The sequence below is a fragment of the Staurois parvus genome, unplaced genomic scaffold (assembly GCF_062004578.1).
Source record: "Staurois parvus isolate SC_StPar_1 unplaced genomic scaffold, SC_StPar_1.0 ptg000198l, whole genome shotgun sequence".
In the NCBI taxonomy this organism is placed as follows: Eukaryota; Metazoa; Chordata; class Amphibia; order Anura; family Ranidae; genus Staurois; species Staurois parvus.
Genome location: NW_028317994.1, coordinates 14,951,981 through 14,977,500, shown reverse-complemented (window position 1 = coordinate 14,977,500; position 25,520 = coordinate 14,951,981). Strand labels below are relative to the sequence as shown.

Genomic DNA, 25,520 nt, shown 5'->3' with positions numbered 1-25,520 from the left:
TGCTTTCTCAGGGACCTATATTGCACCCAGCTTTACGGTTGCTGAATTTGACTGCATGGCTGTTGAGACCCAAATCTTGAAAGATAGGGGAGTGTCAGACTCGGTTATCCACACAATGTTGAATGCTAAGAAGCTGGTTTCTAGGAACATTTATTATAGAATTTGGAAGGCATATATTTCTTGGTGTGAGGGTTGAAATTGGCACCCCTGGAAGTATTGGGATCGATTGGGAAAATTATGTCTTTTCTCTAATCAGGAGTAGAAAAGAAATTGGCTGTTGGTACTGTTAAGGGTCAGGTTTCAGCCTTGGCTGTTTTCTTCCAAAGACCAATTGATTCTCACTCTTTGGTTCATACTTTTTTACAGGGAGTGATGTGTACCGTTCCTCCTGTCGGACAGCCCCTGTGTCCTTGGGACTTCAACTTGGTCTTGGAAGTTTTACAGAAACCACCATTTGAACCTATCAGGGAGATTCCGTTAGCTCTGCTAACTCGAAAGGTTCTATTTTTGGAGGCAATCACCTCTGCAAGAAGAGCATCGGAGTTGTCAGCTCTTTCTTGTAGGGAACCAATTTTGGTTTTGCATCAGGATAAGGTGGTGTTACGGCCTCATCCGTCCTTTTTGCCAAAGGTGGTTTCTAGTTTTCATCTCAATCAGGACATTGTTCTGCCTTCATTCTTTCCTAGTTCTCAATCGGCAAAAGAAAGATCTTTGCATGCCCATGATGTAGTTTGGGGAAATAAGGGTCTTTTTGAGAATAACAGCACAGATTAGAAACACTGATTCCTTGTTTATTTTGCCGGAAGGTCCCAGGAGAGGACAGGTGACATCCAAATCAACTATTTATAAATGGATTCATTAGTTAATCATTCAAGCCTATGGTTTGAAGAGTATGAGTCCATCCTTTCGGGTGAAAGCACACTCTACCAGGAGTGTGGGGGGGGGCATCTTGGGCTATCCGCCACCAGGCATCAGTTGCTCAGGTTTGCAAGGCTGCTACATGGTCTTCAGTTCATACATTCACAAGGTTTTACCAGGTGGATGTCGGAGCCATGGAGGATTCTGCCTTTGGCCACAGTGTTTTACATCCAGCTGAATAGCTCTTTTTTTGGGATGTTGATGGTGGTTATTGTGATGTCATCCATCCCTTAAGGTTATTGCTTTGGGATGTCCCACATAGTCCTTATTATGGCTTGCTCTGTGTCCCATGATGTACGATAAAGAAAATTGGATTTTTTCGACATATTTACCTGTAAAATCAATTTCTTGGAGTACGTCACGGGACACAGAGGTCCCTTCCCTCTTTTTGGATTTTCATTGCTTGCTACAAAAACTGAGTACTTCCTGTGTAGGAGGGGTTTTATGGGGGAGGACTTCCTGTTTGGTCGGCCAGTGTCCATTCACCTATAGGAGGCATATAACCCACATTGTTGTTATTATGGCCAGCTCTGTGTCCAGTGATGTACTCCAAGAAATGGATTTTACTGGTAAGTATGTAGAAAATATCCAATTTTTAATAGTATTGAAGCAAGGCAAAAAAATAGCAAAAACAAAAAAACCAAGACAACTAATATGTCATCAATGGCAGCCTATCTGGTTTCCTTGGTACAGGTTTCTTTTAAAATGAAACTCCAGGCAAACAGCTTGAATACACATATATTTTATGGTTTTAACTGCCAAAGGATTTGTAAATCCGAAAAGCCAGTTGTGTGCTTTACATGCCACACAGTTACCATCACAGAAAACCTACAGTAAATGTATTTAAACTTAGCTGTTTAAAGGGACATATTGGCCTTCCAATCGATCTTCACTTTTGCAGAACTAGAGTTGTTGGTAGAATCTTTGGCAGCTCGGTTTGTTTGATACTACACTAGTGATGTAGTGGACAAGAGGAAACCACAGCCTGCATTGCCCCCCCCCCATTCCCCCACTTTGTTGTCAGAAACCCTGCTTTATGTGTCACTTTGAAATCTGGTAATGTGGCTTTTATTCTGCACACAAGATGCTCTGTTTCCCTGTAAATGTTTGATGAGTACTTGACTTTTACTGTTTTCAAATGTACCGTGCACCATCAGTCCCAGTTGATACCATATTGATAGCAGGAGTTGAGTGGCTTTGATCTGTTTTTGTACTTTTGAAACTAGTTTAATATTGCTAGTGGGCCTGGCTTGAATTGTAGGCCCTGCAAACTGCCATTTTCCTGTCTGGGAGTGCCCGTATTGACCTTTTGATATGCTGTCATTGGACGGGAGAATGGTATTTGTTGGGCTTGGGTACACATTCATGGCAGCTATTGAGCATTTCCATTTTACTATTTGACTGTAAGGATGACAGAATGTAAAGCTCAAAGTTTTCAGGAGGGGAGAAGGGGATTTCTTGGCTAAGCACACACTCCAGCTTGCATGCTTGCTGCTGGATCAGGAACATGTTACGGTAAAAACGGGTAGAATATGTAACATGTTTCCAAAGGTCAACTTATACTGTAGGCATGGAGACATGGATGGATAGGGGAGTTAAGTTTGAATAGAAAAAATGAATTAAACTGCATTTTTGATTTGTGGTGCTCAGATGCAGGGAAGTTCTGCTTTGAAGTGATACTGAAGGTTCTAATTTTTTTTTTTTTTAATAACAGATATGTTATATTTACCTGCTCTGTGCAATGGTTTTGCACAAAGAAGCCCCAGTCCTCCTCTTCTCAGGTCCCCCGCCAGTGCTCCTGGCTTCACCCCTCTGCTGAGTGCCCCCAAAGCAAAGCACTTACTCAGGCCACTCATCTGTGCTATCTCCCGAGCCACCTCTGTGTGTCTAAAAGATGGCACACGTCTCAGCCCTGCCCCCAACTGCCATAGAAGAGGGAGCCAGTGCCTCTCTCTGCGGTGTCTCAGTCAGTGAGGAGGGAGAGACCCTGGAGAGCAGCTGCTCTTGTGCACATTGCTATATTGTGATCAGGCTCAGGTAAGGATTAGTGGGAGCTGAGGGGGGAACTGCATGCAGAAGGTATTTTACCGTCATGCTTAGAATGCATGGAGGTAAAAAAAACCTTCAGCCTTTAGAACCATAGAACCACTTTAATTTAATTATGGTTTTATACAATTTCTTCTAAATTGGACAGTTTTTTGTTTTAGTAAAAGGCAACCCACCAAGGCGACTGTATGCAATTTCTCCTTGTGGAGTGAGGTGAGGGAATTCTTGGATCAATTCATTTCCATACTATTTTTTTGGAAAATAGAACTGTGAATGCCATTCGGTATACAAATAGCATCCCCTCTATTTTTATATTCCATTATTGTTTACCATTACAGCTTCATGTGAAGGGGATTTACACAGATTAACCTTTTCTGCCATAACAAACCCTTTCCTGTAATGAAAGTAAACTTGTCTTTTCTTCCATACATACCAGATATCCCTCTGTCCTTTGTACAGTCCTTGGAATGAGAAGCTATTTTTGCAACACCTTTTTAACACACACACACACACACACACACACACACACTCACACTCACACTCACACTCACACACACACACACACACACACACACTTCAAGATTTTACTTGCTTTTGCTTGGCTTTCAGTGTTGCTGTTTAACTGTTTAGTTGTTACCAATATTATCTTGGCTCTCTATTCAATTTACGCTTACAGGTAATTCTTTTATATTAGCAAAGGTGTTTATTAACCAACATTAAACATTATTTGCAATTTTTAGCTACATTAAGCATAAGCCCATAATTCTTTTATTAAAATAATCTACCTAACATCTTGTATTACTCTGTGCTTTGGGCTGCATCCTTAACGATCCTTGCTTTGGATTCAAAGAATGTCTGGCCAGGGAATCTTGCTCCTGGGTACCACGTGATGCAGCTTTTTGGATGACATTTCCCAGCAGGCTTTGCGCTATCACGCATATGTGCTCCCCATTCACTTGTAAACAAACTGATGTTAGGCCAGTCACAGGCCTCATCAACAGAAGAAAGCAAACTTTCTGATCTGCCTTCCAGGCACGCCCACTCCCCACCTCCCATGCACACCCCTCTCCAAAGGTGGAGCTGTGATTTCCCCTGATGCATGATGGCTGTGCATACCCAACCCAAAGTTGTAATCCCAAGCCAGGGAGTGCGCACACACAGGGTACCTCCATCAGATCAGTGTGGGATAAGAGGCACTTGCAATGGGAGATGGGTATAAGTTCTTCATAAACCGAAAACAACTATAAAGGCAGTACTTTAAAATACCAGGTTAGGTTTATTTACTAGTTATTTATAAGGATCATAAGGCCCCATTGATCTGACTGTGGTCCGGTTTTTTGCGTCCCGTTCTTATGTGGGTTTTACACGTTTTAAGGAATGCTGTCATTGAAATCTATTAGATTGCGCATTTTCATGAAAGCGTATCATGTCGTTAGAGTTTAATGATGATGAACCTAAAACGTATGTAAAATGCACATAAAAACCTTGTGGAAAAAGCACACAGCACTGATATGAACCCAGCCTTCATTTAAAATAAAAAAAATCTCTTTAAGGTTGTTTATTTTTTTTTAAATGAATATGTAGCTGGAATCCTGCCTGGACCCATTCCCTGTATGTACATATTAGTGTTCCTAATCAAAAATGTAGTTATTTCACATCAGATTGAAGTAGTTGTAAACATACTATGTTCTAAACACTTTCTAATTCAGTTATAACTATTCAGGTACCATAACTGCCTTTGCTTAGACTTTTCAAACCTCAAGATTTTCACTTGTCCATTGAGGGACACAGCTTGATGATTAAGAAATATAAAATTAAACTGTTGTCCACAGGAGAATTGCACACCAGGCACATAAAAACTGAAGGACTTTAATGCAAAACCCACCCATCTGCTTAGTTCTTTTTTTTTTTTTTTTATAATTTAGTTTTTGAGTTTTGAAAGCCATACAACAGACAAAAAGTTGCATAGAATTGTGAGATAACAGTCAAAAACCAACAAAAGAAGAAAGGAAACAAGCTGATCAATGGAAATGCATATACATACAGTCAGGTCCATAAATATTGGGACATCGACACAATTCTAACATTTTTGGCTCTATACACCACCACAATGGATTTGAAATGAAACAAACAAGATGTGCTTTAACTGCAGACCGTCAGCTTTAATTTGAGGGTATTTACATCCAAATCAGGTGAACGGTGTAGGAATTACAACAGTTTGCATATGTGCCTCCCACTTGTTAAGAGACCAAAAGTAATGGGACAATTGGCTTCTCAGATGTTCCATGGCCAGGTGTGTGTTATTCCCTCATTATCCCAATTACAATGAGCAGATAAAAGGTCCAGAGTTCATTTCAAGTGTGCTATTTGCATTTGGAATCTGTTGCTGTCAACTCTCAAGATGAGATCCAAAGAGCTGTCACTATCAGTGAAGCAAGCCATCATTAGGCTGAAAAAACAAAACAAACCCATCAGAGAGATAGCAAAATCATTAGGCGCGGCCAAAACAACTGTTTGGAACATTCTTAAAAAGATGGAAAGCACCGGTGAGCTCAGCTACACCAAAAGACCCAGAAGACCACGGAAAACAACTGTGGTGGATGACCGAAGAATTCTTTCCCTGGTGAAGAAAACACCCTTCACAACAGTTGGCCAGATCAAGAACACTCTCCAGGAGGTAGGTGTATGTGTGTCAAAGTCAACAATCAAGAGAAGACTTCACCAGAGTGAATACAGAGGGTTCACGACAAGATGGAAACCATTGGTGAGCCTCAAAAACAGGAAGGCCAGATTAGAGTTTGCCAAACAACATCTAAAAAATCCTTCACAGTTCTGGAACAACATCCTATGGACAGATGAGACCAAGATGAACTTGTACCAGAGTGATGGGAAGAGAAGAGTATGGAGAAGGAAAGGAACTGCTCATGATCCTAAGCATACTACCTCATCAGTGAAGCATGGTGGTGGTAGTGTCATGGCGTGGGCATGTATGGCTGCCAATGGAACTGGTTCTCTTGTATTTATTGATGATGTGACTGCTGACAAAAGCAGCAGGATGAATTCTGACGTGTTTCAGGCAATATTATCTTCTCATATTCAGCCAAATGCTTCAGAACTCATTGGACGCCGCTTCACAGTGCAGATGGACAATGACCCAAAGCATACTGCAAAAGCAACCAGAGTTTTTTAAGGGAAAGAAGTGGAATGTTGTGCAATGGCCAAGTCAATCACCTGACCTGAATCCAATTGAGCATGCATTTCACTTGCTGAAGACAAAACTGAAGGGAAAATGCCCCAAGAACAAGCAGGAACTGAAGACAGTTGCAGTAGAGGCCTGGCAGAGCATCACCAGGGATAAAACCCAGCGTCTGGTGATGTCTATGCGTTGCAGACTTCAGGCTGTAATTGACTGCAAAGGAATTGCAACCAAGTATTAAAAAGTGAAAGTTTGATTTATGATTATTATTCTGTCCCATTACTTTTGGTCCCTTAACAAGTGGGAGGCACATATGCAAACTGTTGTAATTCCTACACCATTCACCTGATTTGGATGTAAATACCCTCAAATTAAAGCTGACAGTCTGCAGTTAAAGCACATCTTGTTTGTTGCATTTCAAATCCATTGTGGTGGTGTATAGAGCCAAAAATCTTAGAATTGTGTCGATGTCCCAATATTTATGGACCTGACTGTATAATGTCAGTGTATAACAGTGCATTAGCCAGCAATATCAGACATCTGAGTAGACATATCGGAAATGAAAAGATCCCATGGTTCCCAAACCGCTTCAAAAAGGGGGACAAGATTAGCATGCATAGCAGTGAGGTACTCCATTCTTCTAATCTCAGCGATAACCTTCACCAATTCCGACCGAGTATGAGGTGTAGTAGAAAGCCAATGCATGGAAATAATTCTCCTGGCCGCTGTTAAGACATGAGAGGATAGTTTCTTTGCAAATTTGGAGTGGCCTGTAAAAGGTAGGCCTAATAAAAAGTGAATGGGGTCAAATGGGATATGGAGCTGCAGAAGTAGCCACAAAAGGCTGAGGACCTCTCTCCAGAAAGGTGCAATGTGTTGGCAAAGCCAGAAAATGTGAAAAAGAGTGCCAATTTCCTCGCCACATCGCCAGCAGACAGGAGAAACACTCGGATTGCGAGTATGGAGAACCTCAGGAGTCTTGTACCAAAACAACAAAATTTTATAAGTGTTTTCTTTATATACCACACATATAGAAGATCTAGAGGCGGCCTCCCAGATCGTGCTCCATTGATGTAAGATGATATCTCGTTGAAGGATTCAGGGCCACTTTTGCATATAAAGGTGTGTATCAGTAGAAAGGGGACAAGTGTCTTGAAGTAACTTCTAGATCGAGGAAATTAGGCCCCGTTGGTATGGACCCTGAATGCAGATGCGTTCAAAAAGAGTAGGCTTCTCTAGAATCAGGGAGGGAATCTTGGAGGAGAAAAAATGCTGTATCTGTAGATAAACATAATACTGATGAGGAGGGATATTCATAGCTTTTTATAACTCTATAAAGGGTCTAAGCTTCCGGGTCACTGGGTGGACCAGGTGTCACAGTTGAAATAAGTTAGCTTTTACCCAGGGACTTATATGGACGGGGTCAAGCTATCAGGGAAACTAGGGTTGAATATGACATTGGTCAGAGGTGAACAAGGAGAGGACAGGGAAAATCTATCTCTTCACCGCCTCCATATGGACAATGTGAAATGCATGGGCCCGAGCAGTAGATGCGTATGGGAAGCGATTTCAGTGTTGGTCATAGACCAGAATAGAGAACAAGGATGCAATGGACATAACTGCAGCCATTCAATCTCGGACCATTTATTAGGGGGGCGCTGAGAAGACTATGAGGTGAGAGTACGGAGATGAATAGCCAAATAATATGACACAAGGTCTGGAGCCCTTAGACCTCCCTTAGGTCGTGGTGAGAGAAGAACTGTGCGGGCAGTTCGGTGAGATTTATTATGCCAGATAAAGTGGAGGAAAGATTTCTGAAGGGAACGTAGCTTGGACATGGGGATAGGGACAGGAAGCGTCTCATTTTTAATATGTTAATCCTTCCGAGGAAGGAGATGGCAAGGTTGTCCCAAGATTTTTAGGATTGAGAAATGGCTTGAAAAAAGGGGGGGGGGGGTTGGCTTCATAAAGGGAATTGTAGGAGGAAGTAAGGTTGGTACCCAAGTACCTCAAGGAGTGGGGACACCAATGGTAGAAGTAAATTAACTGAAGAGAAGATAAAATGGCATGGGATATGTGACGCGGTAATTTTGCAGTTTTAGACGCGTTAACCTTATAACTAGACAAGGCACCAAAGAGTTGGAGAGTACGATGCAGAACAGGAAGAGTAGTGTAGGGCTCCATTAGTGTTAGCAAAATATCATCAGCAAACAAAGACAGCTTAAAATCACTGATGTGGGTGAGTATCCCATGAATATCAGGTTTGGATCTGATAGCTATAGCTAGGGGTTCCAGACAGAGGATAAAAAGTAGAGGGGAAAGAGGGCACCCCTGGCGCGTAATATTAGACATCTGAAAAGAAGGCGATAAGTACGATGCCAGTTTGAGTGGAGTAGAGGGCTTTCAAAGCTGCCACAAATGGACCGCTAAATCCAAATCTCTCTAAGACGAGAAACCTATAAGGCCAGCTTGATCAGTCAAACGCTTTTTGGCCTTCCAAGCTCAACAAGAGAGTGGGTTTCGGGGACTTGTTGACAAGATCGATCAAGACAATGGTACTCCTAGTATTATCTGCCGCGTGTCTAGCTGGGACAAAGCCCACCTGGTGTCTGTGTATAAGCTTGGAGATACATTTGGCCAATCTATTGACCTGTATTTTTGTGAAGATTTTGTAGTCAGAGTCTAATAAGGCTATGGGGCGATAGTTATTTTGAAGAGAATGGTACTTGTCCGGCTTCGGGATCACAGAGATATATAGAAGTGTGTAAAGTCATTGGGGTGAGACCCCTTCACGAGATCCTGAAACAAATTTAGAAGATGAGGGGCTAAGACGCCAATAAAGGATTTGTAATATGAGTAGGGAAGACTGCCTGGTCCTGGGGACTTGTGAGTGGGAAGGTTTTTAACAACATCCAGTAGTTCTTCAATGGAAACCCCTGTGTTCAAAGATGTAACATCTGAGGGTGATAAAAGTGGTAAGTGTAAGGAGTCAAAAAAGGCGTCAAAAGTGGCCATCTGAAGGGGAGTATGAATATCAGGGGCAAGGCAGTTATAAAACTTCTCATAGTATTCCCCAAGTATTGTAGCCATGACATGCGGGTCATATGTGGGTTTGCCAATGGACTGAAGTAAATGGCCTGGTAAGGAAGGGAACGCTTGAGACTTAAGTCTATTCACGAGCATGTGGTGTGGTTTGTTGGAAAACTCATAAAGCTTTTGCTTGTCCCAGGCCAGAGATTGAGCTGTTTTATGTAGGTCAAGAGCCCTGATTTGATTACGTAAATGGGAACATTTCTGTAACCGAGGTATAGATGGCCTATCAAGCAATTGTCGTTCTGCTGTGGATAATTGGCGTAGTAGGGATTGCCTGGCGCAGACAGAGGCTTTCTTCAAACGTGCGCCTATGCAAATACAGAGGCCTCTAATGATGACCTCACAGGCCTCGCAGAGGATAGAGGATAAGGATAATGAGCCAGCATTGAAATGAAAATAAGCATCCAGACCCTGAGAGAGCTCCTCTCGAAGTTGCTCAGAGCGCAGAAAACTCTCATTAAGGCACCAGTGGTAAACTTTAGGGATGGAGTTAGGGAGGATGAGATCAAGTGATAGTGAGGCATGGTCTGACCAAATCATCGGATTGATCTCCGAAGAAACCAGGAAGGGGATCAGGGGAGCGGTGACAAAGAAATGATCTAATCTAGAGTACATGCGATGTGGAGTGGAATAGAACGTGAATTGCGTATGGAGAGGGTGTTTAATTTGCCAGGCGTCAAAGAGGTGATGCACCCAAATTAATTTGTGGAAAGCTGTAGAGGAGGAGCATAGCCTCTTTGACGGAGTGGGGGCAAAGAGCTTTCTATCCTTATGGAGTGACATAACTAAATTAAAATCCCCCCAATGATCATACAAGGGGCAAATATCGATCATAACTTGTCTAAAGTCTGAGAGAGAAATAACAGCTATCCAGAGTTGGGTGCATACAAATTCAAATGTACAAATGGAGAGCCCGCATACATACATTCCAACAAAACATAGCGACCATGTGAGTCAACTTGAGAGGAGGAGACCCTCAGGGAGAAGTTATTCCAGATCAAGATAGCCACCCCAGCTTTCCCGGAGGGATCAAAGGCTGAGTATGATTGTGGGAAGCTCATGGAGGCAAAACGAAAAGAGCCATTCTGTTTAAAATGGGTTTCCTCAATGAATATAATATCTGCTCCCGAGGATCTGAACACCTTCAGAGCCATCCACCATTTTTGGACTGAATTGAGCCCATTGACGTTATATGACAACAACCTTAGAGTCATCAGTAATGGGTATAGCTGATGCGCAACCTGAGCATACAAAAAAATTATCATCAATGAGACAAGACAGGAAAATAACATAGTCAGAGAACCAGGTGGTTATCATGGCAACAGACCCAGTAATAGCAAATGCATCACAAAGAACAGAGACCGCATTGAATATGGCCAGAAATAAATATCATCAAAGATATAAACCCGTGGTATGGAAGATATCTTGAGTCGTCAGGAAAAAAAAACTGACGTACAAGGGGGCAACACGGCAGCTGTCCCTAAATGACAAGTGCCTACCTTAGTTAACCATGTAACAGCTGTATTCCGGACATACATAAAGAGGGTTAAAAAAAGTAATAAGAAGCTCCTAAGGTACACATGGGAATGTAAGAGCTCTTTTAACAAGGCGGGAAACCTGGTATCCGAAAGAGTCAGGTGGTGGGGCCCGATGAGCCAGGAAATTGGGGCCGTTGGGGAGTGCGTGGAAACCTCTTCATCCCAGGTTTAGCGGGTGTCCAGTTCTTGCGTGGAGTATCAGAAGACCGGGATAGTGCAGAAGGTTGCAAAAAGGCCTCTTCCGGCAGGGGAGGGAGACACAGCTGTTTGAAGAAAGCATCCGCTTCATGTAGATCGCGGAGTAAAACTTGGGAATCATCTTTGGAATCAACAAGCTTAAAAGAAAACCCTTACTGATAGGCAATACAATGCTGTTGGAGATGAGTCTCTTAACCAAAGTAATAGGGGATAGGTCGCTGAAAATCTGAAGCTTGTCTTCCTTAATTTCCAGGGAGGCTTTATTGCGGGTAGAGGTGAGCGAGGCTTCTTTGCTGTCAAAGTAATGAAAATGAATAACGTCTCGGGGCCTAGTATCCTCAGGAGGCTTCGGGCCTGACGATCTATGGGCCTGGTCCATACGCCAATCAACATCTGGAACTTTGGGGGCCAGAATGGTAAACAGAGACAGCAAGTAACGTTTAAGTTGGGAGTCGGGGACTGTTTCAGAGATGCCACGAACACGAATATTCTCGCGGCATTCCCTGTTTTCCAGATCCTCCTGCTGGAGCTGTAATTGAGTCACGGAATGTTTCAAGTTCGCATTATCTTCTTCCAAGACATGCATATATTGCACCAATTAATCAAACTTTGTTTCAAGGTGCTCTGTGCAGTCTCCCAATTGAGTAATCCCCCCCGAGCTCCTGGGCTAATTTCCCAATTTCGGCAGAGAGTGCGGGTGATATTATGTAAAAATACCTGCAGTTTGTCCTCCAGGATATCCACCATCAGACAGGGGGGTACCAAAGTAGGAGGTATGGCAGAAGGAGCATGTGTGTCCGTCCCCGCCATTTCAGTGGACTCTTCGGAGCACTCACTCGGGCCTCTGCAGCTACTCGAAGCCAGGGATGCAGGCCTAGTGAAAAAGCGATCCAGCATGGAAGGCCTCGGATCCGGAGGGGGCGGCATGGGCGGTTTCCACTGCCCGATTTTTGCCCATGTGCGTGCTGGTACGGAGGAGAGCACTCCCGGGTCTGTGGCTGCTTTAGAAGGGAGTTGGAAGGCCGTTGCACACTGAGGATCGACGGAGCTCACCTGTTACACGTCCGCCATCTTGGGATGCTGCGCATGCGCCCCGCTTAGTTCTTCTTCGTGTCCTTACAAGAGCGGATGTGTTTACCTCAGCTTTGCTGTTTTTTGTTCCTTTAAAAGATTTCTGGCTATCAACAGCTACTGGTCGATTCTTGCCAGTAATTGAAAATCCTGGAAGTCTCTCCAGTTAGTCATCAAGTGGAGAATTTCCCAATTTGTATGCTGTTCTCTCTGAAAAAGTCTTTTGGATGGCAGTGACTTCCTAACTTCATTCCAGTTGACACATGACTCTGTTTAAGCTAGTTTTGTGGGGAATCTTTGATGAATGTCAGGACTAAAGGTGCGGCAGTTCACGTGACCCTGTCTCTGAAGACACCATTTTATGGTCCATTTCATGCAGGACTTTGCTTTCTGAATTTATCTAGGATGGAGATGTGGGGTTTCCTCTTCTCCCAATTTTCATGGCTATTCCTAGCCTTGGCAGGTCTTTTACTGTTTGTGATTGTTTTTCTTAAAGTATCTGTGTTTATTTTAATATACAGTGGGTATAAAACGTCTACACACCCCTGTTAAAATGACAGGTTTCTGTGATGTAAAAAAATGAGACAAAGATAAATCATTTCAGAACTTTTTCAACCTTTAATGTAACCTATAAACTGTACAACTCAATTGAAAAGCTAACTGAAATATTTTAGGGGAGGGGGGGAGTAAACATACAAAACTAAAATAATGTGGTTGCATAAGTGTGCACACCCTCTTATAACTGGGGATGTAGCTGTGTTCAGAATTAGGCAATCACATTCAAATTCATGTTAAATAGGAGTTAGTACACATCTGCCATCATTTAAAGTGCCACTGATTAACCCCAAATTAAATTCAGCTGTTCTAGTAGGTGTTTCCTGACAGTCACATCCTACAGCAAAAGCCATTGTCTGCAGAGAGCTTCCAAAGCATCAGAGGGATCTCATTGTTAAAAGGTATCAGTCAGGAGAAGGGTACAAAAGAATTTCCAAGGAATTAGATATACCATGGAACACAGTGATGACAGTCATCAAGTGGAGAAAATATGGCACAACAGTGAGATTACCAAGAACTGGACGTCCCTCCAAAATTGATGAAAAGACAAGAAAAAAACTGGTCTGCGAGGCTGCCAAGGGGCCTACAGCAACATTAAAGGAGCTGCAGGAATATATGGCAAGTACTGGCTGTGTGGTACATGTGACAACAATCTCCCGTATTCTTTATATATCTGGGCTATGGGGTAGAGTGGCAAGACAGAAGCCTTTTCTTACGAAAAAAAAATATTCAAGCCCGGATAAATTTTGCAAAAACACATCTGAAGTCACCCAAAAGCATGTGGGAAAATGTGTTCTGCTCTGAGTAAACCAAGGTTGGACTTTTTGGCCATAATTCCAAAAGATATGTTTGGAGCAAAAACAACACTGCACATCACCAAAAGAACACCATACCCACAGTGAAGCATGGTGGTGGCAGCATCATGCTTTGGGGCTGTTTTTCGTCAGCTGGAACTGGGGCCTTAGTCAAGGTAGAGGGAATTATGAACAGTTCCAAATGCCAGTCAATATTGGCACAAAACCTTCAGGCTTCTCTTAGAAAGCTGAACATGAAGAGGAACTTCATCTTTCAGCATCACAACGACCCAAAGCATACATCCAAATCAACAAAGGAATGGCTTCACCAGAAAAAGATTAAAGTTTTGGAATGGCCCAGCCAGAGCCCCGACCTGAATTCGATCGAAAATCTGTGGGGTGTTCTGAGGAGGGCTGTGCACAGGAGATGCCCTTGCAATCTGACAGATTTGGAGTATTTTTTTCAAGGAAGAGTGGGCAAATATTGCCAAATCAAGATGTGCCATGCTGATAGACTCATACCCAAAAAGACTGAGTGCTGTAATAAAATCAAAAGGTGTGTCAACAAAGTATTAGTTTAGGGGTGTGCAAACTTATGCAACCATGTTATTTTAGTTTTTTCTTTTTACTTCTCTCCACCTTAAAGATTTCAGTTTGTTGTTCAACTGAGTTGTACAGTTTATAGGTTACATTAAGGGTGTAAAAAGTTTTGTAATTATGTATCTTTGTCTCATTTTTTTTTACATAACAGAAACCTGACATTTTAACATTGGAAGATTTCCTCTTTATTACTGTTCTGCTGACAACCCAAAAAGTGTGATTTTTCTCTCAGTGTCATGATAACAGTAAACCTCACAGATAGGGTGAATCTCTCCAAAGGGGCTCAGACAGCAATAAAAACCTAACAGGTATTCTAATTCCTTTCCACTCTGTCGAAAACTAAAAAAAAAGTTATACTTTAAGATGCACTTATGTTCACATCTAGCATGATGACTTTTCCTCAGTGATTCCCTGCTTAAATAAATCCACCCCATTGTCTATCTCATGCTAAACAAATTAATTTGTTTGCTTAAAATGGTATTCTTTAAATATCATGTTGTAAAAACCTGGCCATACAGTATGTAGGGGTTTTGTAAAATTAAATTTATGATTGCTTGAAGTTTTGTGATCAAGTATCCTTAGTTTTTATTTTTTATTTTTTTTATGTCTCAAGGTATTCCATACCACCAGAGCATGGAAAAAGACTGGAAAGACTGGCTCAAGGTAAGTGTGCTGAAATGGTATTCAAATCTTTGATAAACTTATTCTACCTGCTTGTCTTGCTGAAAAGAAACAAAACAAAAAAACAAAAAGCATGCTTAAAAATCGGGCTCTCCAAAATATTGCATCATGAAGATTAAATTGCTGTGTTATCACCATATTGTTTTTCTAGTTAAAATAGAAGTATGAGCTTTTTTTCCCTCCCAATTATACTTCCCTAGATGGATACAGCATCGGTCCTATACTGCATCTACCCCTCGCCGACTCACTCACACTAAGGGTGTGAACTCAACGATCACATGACTGCTGATCTCTCACAGACACTCTGAGCAGTCAATCACCACTGTCTGCTCTGCCCTACTCCCCCGCGCTCACTGGAGCACTGGGCCATGGGGGGGGAAGCAACTGGCTCAGGCTTTGGGCGTGCTACACATGTCCAAAAAAAAAAAAAATAAATCAGTGGATATTTATATCGTGTATGTGGTATACCCAAACATCCTTCCTTTCGTGTTTCCTGCACTTGCCATCAATTTTCTACTGCATAAGCTGCTGCTGTAAAAAAAAAAAATCAACAGTGCTCAGACTTGAGATGGAGAGATATAAAGTAAAGTTGTTTTCTTTTTTATCTACTTCATTCATATGCAGAACAAAGGGATGAGCTTTGATCTACGTAAATTGTAAACATGACAATAAAAAACCCAAATTATTTTATTGAACTGTACTTTACCCTAATCAGTCCTAAGTAACTACCTTTTCCCATACTTGTTGATTTCCTAATGATTTTTTTTTAGTTTGATTTTCTGTTTTGATAACCATTAATACTTTAACTTTTTATTTGTTTTGTTTGTTAATTTTTTTAATTAATATATATACATATATAGCTCAATATTGCCAACAAAAAGCCTTTATTTCCTTTGTAAATGACAGTACTTTGTACTAGAATAATAGTTTTTTATGCAGTTTGAAACAGGGCAAAAGATTGAATAAAATAATACTTTTTAGCTACTATATATATGTGTGTGTATATATATATATATATATATATATATTTATTTATTTTTAATTTGCATTGATCACATTAGAAAAAGTGGTTTTTTTTTTGTAGTACTTTATCTTATAGCGGAACTATACTCACCTAAACGCCAATGATGCCCGGCCTCTGACATCTTCGGGCAGTCGGCTTTCGGGTCCAGGCAGAGAGATAAGATTTGGCATTGTCAAATTTGTATAGTGAGCTGTGCAGGCACTGATCACTGTACAGGGGTGGACAGGCAGGTAAGTAACTTTAATGCACTTCTGCATTAAAATTCTTGCCTCTTCACCCTTTTTTATTTTTGGACCCAGGTTCCACTTTAAGTAATGGCAAAGTTATTTCCAAATAAATAGGTTCATAGCAGAAATGTAAAAATGCTCTTGTCCATAGGGGGTGCACAGGTGTAAGAGCTTATATATGGATAAAAAATGAACACACAAAGTCATATATTAGACTCCAGTATTAATTCCACAGTGACCTGAAATTCTGATACAAAGAAGTAGTAGCAGGCATTAAGGTTTATCAGGTACTTTATTATTCACAAAGGGAGTACCTTCAGTTTTTTTAATAGTTGTGAGAATACCCGCTAAGTTTATAAGAAAACTTGTGTCAGGATTAGAAGACATTAAAACAAATTAAACCACCAGAAAAAAATAAAACCTTTTGGGCTCCAAGAGATTTCTGCCATTTATGTATAAACATACACAGCACATTTGCCCATTACGTCTGGCTTACCTAGCAAAGTGGTACCCTACAGCAGCCTTTCTTAACCAGGATGCCCAGGCACCCTGGGGTGACTTGAGGTTTCTTCAGGGGTACCTTGCAAAATGTCTAAAAATTGCCCAAAATTTGTATAAAAGCCAGTGGGTGGCACAAGCCGACCTTCTAGTTACACAAAGCCACAGGTTTTTATTGTGCACCATTATGACCTCGTAGGGTTGCCACCTAATCCCTTTAAAACCAAACACATAGTAATTACATAGGTTCTGTGGCTGATTAAGATGGTAATTAAACTCAATGCCTTATCGGCATTAAATTAGCCCCAGAACCTGTGTAATTAATGTGTTCGGTTTTAAAGGGATGAGGTGGTAACCCTGTGCCGGGGTCCTGACAATCAATGATATTGTCAGTTGATAAGGAGGATGTCAGCTGCCTGCACAGCATCCTGGTTTGACCTTCCCCTGCCCCTCTCTATCAGTGCTGGGGTCACATTATCTCAGTGATTGAGAAAAACTGAGGGAGAAGAGAAACACTGGAATACTACTCAATACCAGTGTGCAAAAGTGTATTTGCTTAGGAAGAATAAATCACCTCTAATGTTAAGTGCCCTACATGTGTGGATGTTGCTGCGTTTATATAAAATTATTAGAATAGTTTTTCACATTTTAGAATGAGGTGCCCTTTTAAAATTATGGACAGTCGGGTGCCTCGAGACTGTCCATAATTTTAAAGGGTACCTGGGGACTGTCTATAATTAAAGGGTCAATGGTAAAAGTGAGCGCTATCCAAAAAGCTGCTGTGCACTCAAGGTAACCAATACAAGACTTAAACAACAGAAAGAATAAATAGTGCAGCACTAAGAATTGACAATATATATTTGCAATAATTAAAATATGATTCAATATGAACAGTCTGTGCAGTTGTAAAGTGCCAAGTGACTGGTAGACTCAATGGTGGTGCTCCGTGAGTAATAGTTGAATTGCGCACTCACCAGAAGTATAATAATAATACGCGTTATATATTATATCCAGAAGTATCCTCATCCAGTATAGGTCTGGTCAAATCTGGTAGTCCTCCCTCAGGGTGGTCATCATCCGGTGCCCAGAAGTCAGGATTAATCGGATCCAGATAGCCAGAGGTCCCTTTTTCTTTCTCTTACAAAGCAATCTCCACATTCACAGCTCTCAGGTTTGTCTTTCTGAGCCCCAGGCCAAAAGCCCTTCTTTCCATAATTAAAGGGTGCCTTGACTGAAAACAGGTTGAGAAACACTGCCCTACAGTGCTACAATGTCTGCACTGTACTTCATTACAGATGTTTCCATCTTCATGTGGTCTATTTTTGGGTTCAAAGTCATCAGCCATCTTGATTGGCCGGGCCGAGGTGATGTAACTCCCTTGTATGCGTATGTGAGTTACTTTGTCTAATCACAAAATCATGCTAGGTTTGTGCAATGATCTGTACATGCTTGGCTCTGTGTATACTCATAAGAAAGTGAATGCTGATAGAAGAATCGTTTATGACTGAAGAGTCTCAAATGTCAAGAAAACCTTCAACACAGTAGTTTACTTTGACTTTAAGGCTAGGTTCAAATACAACTCATTGCAGGACTAGAACTAGTGCCACCACTAACTCCATTAAAAATACCAGAGACCGGAAGAAGAAGGTGTTCAGATCAGAAGCATTGCAAACCTGAAGACCTGGCCTAACTGTTTTTATACATTTTATTCCAGTTTGTGGCCACTCCTCCTCTAGAGCGTGTTAGGGGTAAAAGCTCTGCTGCCATGATACAAAGCAAACATTCACTGTGGTTTCAGCCAGCTTGAAGCATTGAAAACGTTGTGCAGAGGTGCATAATTTTAGAGAGTGGCAGATACATTTCTGCAAATTAGTTGAACTCCCTTTACATGAAACAGAGGTTAAAGTTTCAATTGGCTGAAGTCAACAGCATTTTTTTTTTACAATGCTTTTTCGATATCAACACTGTTCTATTTTAAGCATTGCTTTGAATTTTTTTTGAGTTGTAATATTGTAATGTGTGCAGATTCAAAAGGCATGAAACATATTAGCTAAGGTGCATTCACTCTGGATTCTTTTAGCAGATGCTTGCAGAAATAATTAAATTCTTTTAAGTAATTACAGTGATAAAACAATGACCATTCAATTAATTTTGTTGACGGTGTAAAATGCGATGAGGCATCACCAGTTGTCCAGGTCAGGCCTGTGTTCAATACATAAAACCAGACAAAGGCTGGAATATTTTTCCATTATCTTGTCTGCAAATCATAATTATCACACTTGCCTTTTATGCCTGGATGCTTTCATCTGTAGTTTCCTCTGAAATCTTGATTGACTGTAGCACCTACAAATATCTTATCTGAAAGATATTAGGCTTGCATTTAATAAAGCAATTTTATTTTTGCTCTTCTCCTTTCATATGTTTGCATAATAATAAAAAAATAACAGCAGAAAAATATTGTTTTGTATAAATGTGGTGAAAATGTTAATTTTCTTTCAATTGTTTTGAATTTTAAAGTACAACTTAAGGCTCCTGTATGACAAGTGCCAAGTCAAGTTACACGCTTCCCCTCCCAGATGCTCATAGTGGGAGAGTTTTATAAACAGAGGCAGTGCTGTCAATCCAAAAAGCAGTGGGCAGGGCTAGGTGTGGCCAGGTGCTGATTAATAAGCTCACAGGTTTGAGGATATAGCCTATAGCCACACCCTCTGCAATGTTTTTTGATGATATAGTATACATTGGCACAGCCTACATGAGAGTGGCAACTCTGTTCTGAACTCAGAAGCAGTGCAGCATAGAAAAATAGTAGAAAAATGGTGCAGGAACCATTTTCCTGTATGAAACGCTGGCACAGCAGCCCATTCAAACTTGGCTTGCAGAGCCATGATAGTGTAGACCTAGCCTAAGAGAAAATTAAAAGTGTGGATGCAGCACATATTATTTTAATGGGAGGTCAAAACTCTACTTTAAATATATCACCATGTTTAGAAACAGTTACATATTGAAAATGTTAGGCAATTTGTATGAGTAGATGTGATTTAAACTTGTGCATGTGTTTAAAACGTTTTCTAAACTAATCATATACAGTGGGGAAAATAACTATTAGATCCCCTGCAAATTTTGTAAGTTTGCCCACAAAGAAATGAAGGGTCTATAATTTTTTTTATCATAGGTGTATTTTAAATGATAGAGACAGAATATCAACCAAAAATCCAGAAACAAACAGATGGTACAATTGTTATAAATTGAGTTGCAGTTCAATGAGTAAAATAAGTATTTGATCCCCAAGCAAAACATGAGTACTTAGTACTTGGTGGAGAAACCCTTGTTGGCAAGCACAGAAGTAAGATGTTTCTCGTAGTTGGTTATCAGATTTTCACACATCTTGGGAGGAATTTTGGTCCACTCTTCTTTACAGATCTTCACGAAATCCGTAATGTTTCTTGGCTGTTGCTTGACAATTCAAAGTTTCAGCTCCCTCCATAAATTTTGTATAGGATTTGGGTCTGGAGACTGGCCAGGCCACTCTATGACCTTTAATGTGCTCCTTCTTGAGCCACTCCTTTGTTGCCTTGGCGGTCTGTTTTGGGTCATTGTCATTCTGGAAGAACCATCCATGACCCATTTTCAGTGTTTTTGCTGAGGGAAGAAGGTTCTCATTCAAGATTTCACAATACATGGCCCCAGCCATTGGCCTGGCAGTGCTGCAAAGTTGGCCTGTACCTTTAGCAGAGAAACAGCCCCAAAGCATAATGTTTCTGGTGTTTACTGGTGTTCTTAGGGTTATAGTCAGCATTTTTCTTCCTTCAAACACGATGAGTCGAGTTAATATCAAAGAGCTCAATTTTGGTCTCATCTGACCACTGCACTTTCTCCCAATCCTTCTCTGAATCATTTAGATGTTCATTGGCAAACTTCAGATGTGCCTGTACATGTGCCTTCTTGAGGAGGGGGACCTTGCGCGCACTACAAGATTTCTATCCATTGCGGCATATTGTGTTACCAATGGTTTTTGTGGTGACTGTGGTCCCAACTGCCTTGAAATCATTCACAAGCTCCTCCCGTGTAGTCCTGGGCTGATCCCTCACTTTTCTCATGCTCATCCCTACCCCCATGATGCAAAATCTTGCATGAAGCTCCAGACTGAGGGTGATTGATGGTTATTTTGTATTTCTTCCATTTGCTAATAATTGCTCCAACTGTTGACTCCTTCTCACCAAGCTTTTTGCTGATGGTTTTGTAGCCCGTTCCAGCCTTGTGCAGGTCTACAATCTTGTCCCTGACATCCTTTGATACCTCTTTGGTCTTGCCCATGGTGGTGAGGTTTGAATGGAAGAAAGAGATTCTGTGAACAAGTGTCTTTTATACACATAACGAGTTGTCGTTAGGAGCACCTTCTTAAATTGAGCGGACTAATCTGTGTACCACATGAGCACATAGCCAGTCTGTGGGAGCCAGAATTGGTGGTTGGTAGGGGATTAATTACTTTTTTTACTCACTGAACTGCAACTCCATTTATGTAATAATAATAATAATAATAACATTTGTATCGTGTATTTTCTAGATTTTTGGTTGATATTCTGTTTCTATCATTTAAAATACACCTATGATAAGAATTATAGACCCTTAATTTCTTTATAAGTGGGAAAACTTACAAAATCTGCAGGGTACAGATGTCAAACACAAGGCCCAAGGGCCAAATCTGGACCTCCAGGCCATTTCATGGGGCCCTCAGCTGTGGCACCCCCTCATCTCTGCAATCAGCAGAGAGGTGTATAGAACTCCTCTGCCAGATCCTGCATTGAGGCTCATCTCTGCAACCCCCCACTCCTGTTCTCAGCAATTGGCAGCAAAGAGGAGGACAGAAAACCTCCTAGAGATTGTGCACCTTTGTGCAGCCGCAATACCTCCTCGTCTCTAACTCCCCTAGGTATTCAGCTGACTCCAACCCGCCTCCTCTGGTCCTCCTCCAGACCCTGCATATTCTCTTTCCCATCTCCGCCTCCAGCAGGTAAGGGGAGGTGCACTGTGATGTAATGGAGAGTGCGGTGCTCTGGACATCTAGTATTACAGACACAACTGGCCCTTTGAGGGCAAACATAATGCTGATGTGACCCGCCATGAAATTGAGTTTGACACCCCTGCTGCAGGGGATCAAATAATTATTTTCACTACTGTAATCTTAAGATATAGACCTGTGGTAGAACTACCATAGATGCATATGTTCCTGGGCTGTTGAGACAGGATGAAACTAAAGCTGGCCAAACGCTGTTAGATTAATAACATCTGACAAATATCTCCATCCATATGCTGTTTAGCCAACAATTTTCCTCCTGGCTCCTTCGATTTTTGAATGAAAAGATGTCAGATGAGAGGTGGCCAGGGGCGGACTGACCATTTGGAAACTCGGGCACTGCCCGAGGGCCCGGGTCAATAGGGGGCCTCATGAGATGCCCCTGGTATCTTTTTCATAGGCTTTTTTGAGTTTGGGCAAGGACACAGGGGCCCCATGATCCCCTATTGCCCGGGGGCCCCATGAGTTGTCAGTCCACCCCTGGAGGTGGCTAACCGATCTACTGACATATTGAATTTTGGCTGGCTCATCAAGAAATGGCCAAAATTCCCACAGTGCATGGCCAACTCATCCACTTGCTTTCCTGGACAGTTTTTAAAATTTTATAAATTTTGAAATACTAGTCAGTACCAGTGTGCAAAAGTGTATTTGCTTTGCAAGAATATTTCCCCTCTGACATTGAGTGTACTACATGTGTTGATGGTGCTGTGTTTTGTAAAACTATTAGTTTAGTTTTTTAAAAAACATTTTATGGATGCCTCAAGAGTGTGCAGAATTTTAAAGAGTGCCTCAAGATTGTGCTGAATTTTTTAAAGGTTCCTCAAGATTGTGCAGCATTTTAAAGGGTCCCTTGACAGATTAAAAGGTTGAGAAACACTGTGCTACAATACACATAAATTCATTGTGACAAAATGGGTAGGGTGGAATTGGCACCGACGTCATCATGTTCAGTCGGCAGAGCAGTGCTTGTGTTTGTTTCTATGCCTGTCTCAATTTTATGCTTGTGAGTTTCATATTTTTTAACAATAAATTGTGGTGCTTTGCATACTCTTCACGTTGCAAAGTGTTGTGCAAACAGTTGGGGCTATATAAATCCTGGAGAATAATAATACGCTATGTTTGGCTATGTGTTCTTCCCCACCATAGTTATAGGAGGCTGTTAGAGCAGTGATGGATAAATCCCACAAGCACAGCATCCTCTGCCTGGATTACACCTTTTGCTGGCCTCACCCTCAAATGGCTTACTTCCACTGGCAATTAGGGCCGGTATGAGTTGTAGCAGGAGTTCCTGCTCCTGTTGTCAATGGCTAGGTGCTCCCGTGGGTCACGTTCACTATAATGACAGGTCGCTGGCAGCCGCAGCTATTCACGGCTCTCTTGCACAGTCAGTGATTACCTGTGGTTATTGCTGCTGGACACATACAAAGTGCATCCAGCAGTGATCATCGCAGGTAACCGGTGAATAGCTGCTGCCACCAGCAACCTGTCATTGTAGTGAACAGGACTGGCATCCGCACCTAGCCACTGCGATCTGCAGCCGGAATCTTGGATTCTTTCCGCTACTATATGTTCCTGCCCTAATCACCAGTGTGAGAGTAGGCTTAGGCTTTGGACTGCAAGAAGCTCCCTGATTAATGTACCAGAGCTTGTGGCATTATCTGAGTGCTGTTTGACCTCCTGCTTAAGGGTCTTTCTTTCTGGTAAACAGACAGTGTGTCCTTTTATTTGGTGGTGGAACACTGAAGTAGAGTCATAGAATCATGGGATTTATACCTAGTGGTCACATTTAGGCCTCATGCACCCTGGGCATTTTTACAGCTGCTGTTTTGGCCATCAGGTGTTTTTCTCTACAGCTGGTAAACTCCCCGTCATGTTATCCTGTGGGTCCCAATACACACAAGTTTTTATCAGTGTTTTTTTGGCAGGGGTTTTTTCAGGCTTCAAAAAAACCCAGAACTACTGCATTTGAAGAGGAGTTTTTTAGCTGTAAAAATGCTCTAATGATGCAAAATGCGGCTATTTGGCGTTTTATGAGCTTTTTTGAGCCTCAAGCTTTTGTGGGAGTATAGTTTTGCTAAAGAAAAAAAAAGCACAAAAACGCAAACACTGAAAAATGGTAATGCAAAAATGCTACAAATTTGCGTTTTTAATGCGGCATTCTACAGCTAATGCTACAGGCGGTTTTATAAAGCCCAGTGTGCATGAGGCCTCATGCTTCTGTATGGACATTTATGTATGGACGTTTGTACAACTCTTTACATATCTGGTGGTGATACACAGGTGTTTATTTTTGTTATCACTTTAGTCTTACTAATTCACTAATTTATGTGTATTGGATAGTGCAACATAATTTTATCTTTGGTTATTATGATCTTGTGTTTGGATAAGTGTTGATTTCACTTTCGCACTAAGCACGGATTTGTTTGTATTTTTATTTGAAACTATGCTTACACTATACCTCACCTATGCTCCTGGAAGCTAGAAATCACTGAAGTAGACACCGCTATTCCGGTGATCTCCATTTGCTTCCGGCTCCCATGCCAATGCTGCTGCTTTCTGAATACAGGAAGTTGGCTACTCTGTGCAGGCGCCATTCAGAGAATGATTTGCATTTTCTAAAGGAATGTAAATCATTCTGTGCAGGAGAGGTGAAGAGGCAGGGCAGTCTTATTTGAAATACTAAACATCTCACCAGTAAATGATGGTGTTAATGGTGACAATGCTGCTCTTCCATACATACAGTACAGTGAGTATTTTTGCCCTAGGACATAAAGTGTGTTGCTGGCAGGATCACCGAATGAAAGTTAGGAGAAATAAATGTCTGAAAAAAAAATCAAAATAATGAAGTGAACATCTAATGATTGGTCATTTGATATATATTAAATATTTGTTTCTTTTGTTTAGGTACACTTATTAAATTGTTAAAAAAACACACATATAGATTTCCAAAACTGGCAGTATTGACCCCAATGTTTTTTACATTTCAACTGCCATTTCTACAGTAAAACGTAAAAAAAATGAATGCAACAAATCGGCTCCTTCTTCCGGTTTTGTAGATTACACTTGCGATGTCTTTTGTGCTGTGTGCATATAAATGTATAGAGAATCTATCTGCATGTATAAAACAAGCCTATAAAGTCCCAAAAATAACCTTGAGTCTTATTGCAAAGCCCAAGGTACTGTTGACTTGATTTAATGAGCTAATTAACTGTTTTACTTCTGGAAAGTCTTGGTTTACTACAGAAGTGTACATTGCAGATATTGTCTGCAGATGGCAAAGGAACAGACCGTTATTTTACTTTTTACAAAATGGATGACACCATTGGCAAGTGCATAATTAAGGGCTTGTCCCTCTGCAGATGCAACTCTATTTTCCAACATCTGTTGTAGTTGTAAAAGTGGATGCACCCAATTATGTGACTCCTTCTTTACCATTTGTTATATGTGTCTTCTAGTTTTATGGCTTTGCAAGTAACGCTTTTCATTTTTAGGCAGTTTAATGCACCATGTAAGAGATACATTAAAAAATTTTAATTATATATACAGTCATGGCCGAAATTGTTGGCACCCTTGATATTTCTCCAGGAAATCATGTATTTCTCACGAAACGTATTGCATTAACACATGTTTTGCTATACACATGTTTATTCCCTTTGTGTGTATTGGGACAAAACAAAAAAAGGGAGGAAAGAAAGCAAATTCGACATAATGTCACACAAACCTCCAAAAATGGGCTGGACAAAAGTATTGGCACCCTTTCACAACTGCGGATAAATAAGAATGTTACAAGCATGTGATGCTCCTGTAAACTCACCTGGGGCAAGTAACAGGTGTGGGCAATATAGAAATCACACCTGAAAGCAGATAAAAAGGAGAGACGTTCACTTAACCTTTGCATTGTGTGTCTGTCTGTGCCACACTAAGCATGGACAACAGAAAGAGGAGACGAGAACTGTCTGAGGACCTGAGAACCAAAATTGTGGCAAAATATCAACAATCTCAAGGTT

The 25,520-nt window shown here is 41.2% G+C and overlaps 1 protein-coding gene across 1 annotated transcript in view; it reads left to right on the top strand.

Moving 5' to 3' along the window:
- Window positions 1-25,520, top strand: part of KDM4C (lysine demethylase 4C) — a 543,890-nt gene that overhangs the window by 85,403 nt on the left and 432,967 nt on the right. Inside the window, exon 6 of the mRNA XM_089678131.1 lies at window positions 14,623-14,672. Coding sequence (XP_089534257.1) covers window positions 14,623-14,672 — 50 coding nt within the window. The remainder of the gene's footprint in view (window positions 1-14,622; window positions 14,673-25,520) is intronic.